The sequence below is a fragment of the Chiloscyllium plagiosum genome, chromosome 6, assembly GCF_004010195.1.
Source record: "Chiloscyllium plagiosum isolate BGI_BamShark_2017 chromosome 6, ASM401019v2, whole genome shotgun sequence".
Taxonomy (NCBI): domain Eukaryota; kingdom Metazoa; phylum Chordata; class Chondrichthyes; order Orectolobiformes; family Hemiscylliidae; genus Chiloscyllium; species Chiloscyllium plagiosum.
The window spans coordinates 49,724,445-49,726,965 of NC_057715.1; the positions used below are offsets into that span (position 1 = coordinate 49,724,445).

General features: G+C 49.9%; 1 protein-coding gene across 1 annotated transcript in view; it reads left to right on the top strand.

The window, feature by feature from the left end:
* Window positions 1–750: 750 nt before the first annotated feature.
* Window positions 751–2,521, top strand: part of LOC122550569 (probable G-protein coupled receptor 83) — a 51,300-nt gene continuing 49,529 nt past the window's right edge. Inside the window, exon 1 of the mRNA XM_043691503.1 lies at window positions 751–826. Coding sequence (XP_043547438.1) covers window positions 809–826 — 18 coding nt within the window. The 5' untranslated portion in view covers window positions 751–808. The remainder of the gene's footprint in view (window positions 827–2,521) is intronic.

Below are 2,521 nucleotides of genomic sequence, written 5' to 3' on the forward strand. Positions count from 1 at the left end.
GGTGGACCCTTTATCAACTGCTGCTACACACTGTCCACCTTTTTTTTTCTTTTTTCCTCTTATCCACTACTCATACATGCATTGGCGTGTGCAATTACCACTGGGTGGTGGTGGTGGTGGGGGGGGGGGGGGTCTCCAGTGGAGTGCTCTTTATGTAGGAATCCTGCCCCTTCTCTCTGATCTGACTGTTGCATGCAACAGTCTGCTGCAACTGCAGATTAAGGTTGTTCATGGACTGACTGCTTGTTCTGTGGTGCTGCGGAGTCCATGGACCATATATACATATATTAGGTGTGGATGTTTGCACTCCCTTTTTGATTTCTTTTCCCTTTTGCTGTTAGGCAGTAGTATGGGAGAAAAATAAGAGGAAAAGAAAAATATTAAACATATCTTTTATATAAGAAAAGAAACGAGATTCTAAATCCTCCTCGGTTGAGGGGACTGATTGAGTGTGGCCGAGCCAGCACAATGTGTTCCTGCTGCTGTTGGGTTTTTTGGCAGAAATCGGATTTCTGAACTGACTGGTTTACAAAGCCAGTTTTGTTAATTGGATATTCCATTTTTTAATTGAGGACTGATTTCTAAATTGACTGATCTACACAGTCAATGTGTTTCAGGTGCAACTCTGGTCTCATTAGAAAACTGTTGATTCACTGGCTGACTTGTGTGTTACTCTTACTTTGTGAAAGGACTGTTGATTTTGTGGTAGGGCTTAGTCCTTGCTTTCTGGTTGTTTTTTTTTCACATGTTTTCACTTGTTGTTTGGACTGAGCCCTTGAGAAAATACATCTTTCCAGATGAGCTGCTCATGTGGGTGCCCTTGTCGGTGAGCTAGGCCTCTGTAAAGACTGTGTGTGTGTGCTGGAGGTGAGAATTTGCTATGTCCTGGAGTTTGGGAGTGGACCAAACCCTAGTGAGTTACTTGAACCTTCAAAATGTACAGTGCTCCTGTGGGTGGGACTGGTTCTCTATGGATAAACCAGGCCTGTATGGAGACTGAGCACCTGTGTTTGTGCTGTGGGGTGTATACTTGCTATCTTCAAGAGTGGACTGTACCTTTAGTTGTAGACTCTATGCAGAATGCATTGTCAGAGATACTGGAATGGAGTCTTCCTGGGAATGGACTGTGTACCAGAAAGGACTTTGTTAGTAACTGAATCAGATGTATTGCTTGTTGGGCTTATCAACTGTACTGTCTTGTGTTCCCTGAGTCTGTCCAGCCTTGCTGGGAGGCTGATAGGTTGTCCCGAAAGCCAGCGGGTGGGTAGGCCATCCTGACGTCGGTCACCTTGAGAGCTTGAAGGTGGGTTGGGCATCCTGGGTGCTGTCATCCTGAGAAGTAATTGGGATGGGCTGTCAGAGATGGTCAGGTGTGTCAGAGCAGCTGAAAGCCAGAAGGTGCATAGGGGCAGGCCAAGATCCAGAAGGCTTGTGGGCCGCCCTGTGTAGGACAGCCCACCCCCTTCCCTGGGACAATGGTACACAGGGCAGCCCACAAGCCTTCTGGCTTTCAGCTGCTCTGACACTCCTGACCACCTCTCTGACAGCCCATCTTGATTATCCCTTCTCAGGATGACAGTGCCCAGAGCAGCCCAGGGAAGGGGGTGAGCTGTCCTCGAGGTGGCTGGAAGGTGTCTGGGCAGTCCACAGGCTGGATGGTGCATTGGGGTGGGCAAGAGCCAGATGGTACGTCAGGGCAGACTTAGAGCCAGAAGACTGGTAGGCTATCCTCTGCTGTCACCCCCAGCAGGTACCAGGAAGGGCTGTCCTAGAGGTTGCAAAAAAGTGTGAAGGGCAATTAGGGAATCTGGAAGGTTGGGGGGGGGGGGGTATGGGTGTGTCCTGATCACTGTCGTCCTGGGACGGTTGGGGAAACGGGACAGGCTGTCCTAGAGTGGCTGGAAGGTGTCAGGGCGGACTGAAAGCCAGGACGGACGTAGGTGTGGGCTGCCTGAGTGGTCGGAAGGTGGGAGGGATGGGTGTGTGTCTGTAAGATAAAAACAATGACTGACTGCAAATACTGGAAACCAGATTCTGGATTAGTGGTGCTGGAAGAGCACAGCAGTTCAGGCAGCACCAAGGAGCTTCGAAATCGATGTTTCGGGCAAAAGCCCGCTGTATTCTTCTATGTTCTATGTTCTAAGTCATGGGGACAGTGCTGAGCTGGAAGTTTAGAACTAGGGTGAGGTGGGGGAAGGGGAAATGAGGAAACTGTTGAAGTCCACATTGATGCCCTGGGGTTGAAGTGTTCCAAGGCTGAAGATGAGGCGTTCTTCCTCCAGGTGTCTGGTGGTGAGGGAGTGGTGGTGAAGGAGGCTTAGTACCTCCATGTCCTCGGCAGAGTGGGAGGGGGAGTTGAAATGTTGGGCCATGGGGTGGTGTGGTTGATTGGTGTGGGTGTCCCGGAGATGTTCCCTAAAGCGCTCTGCTAGGAGGCGCCCAGTCTCCCTAATGTATAGGAGACCACATCGGGAGCAACGGGTACAATAAATGATATTAGTGGATGTGCAAGTAAAACTTT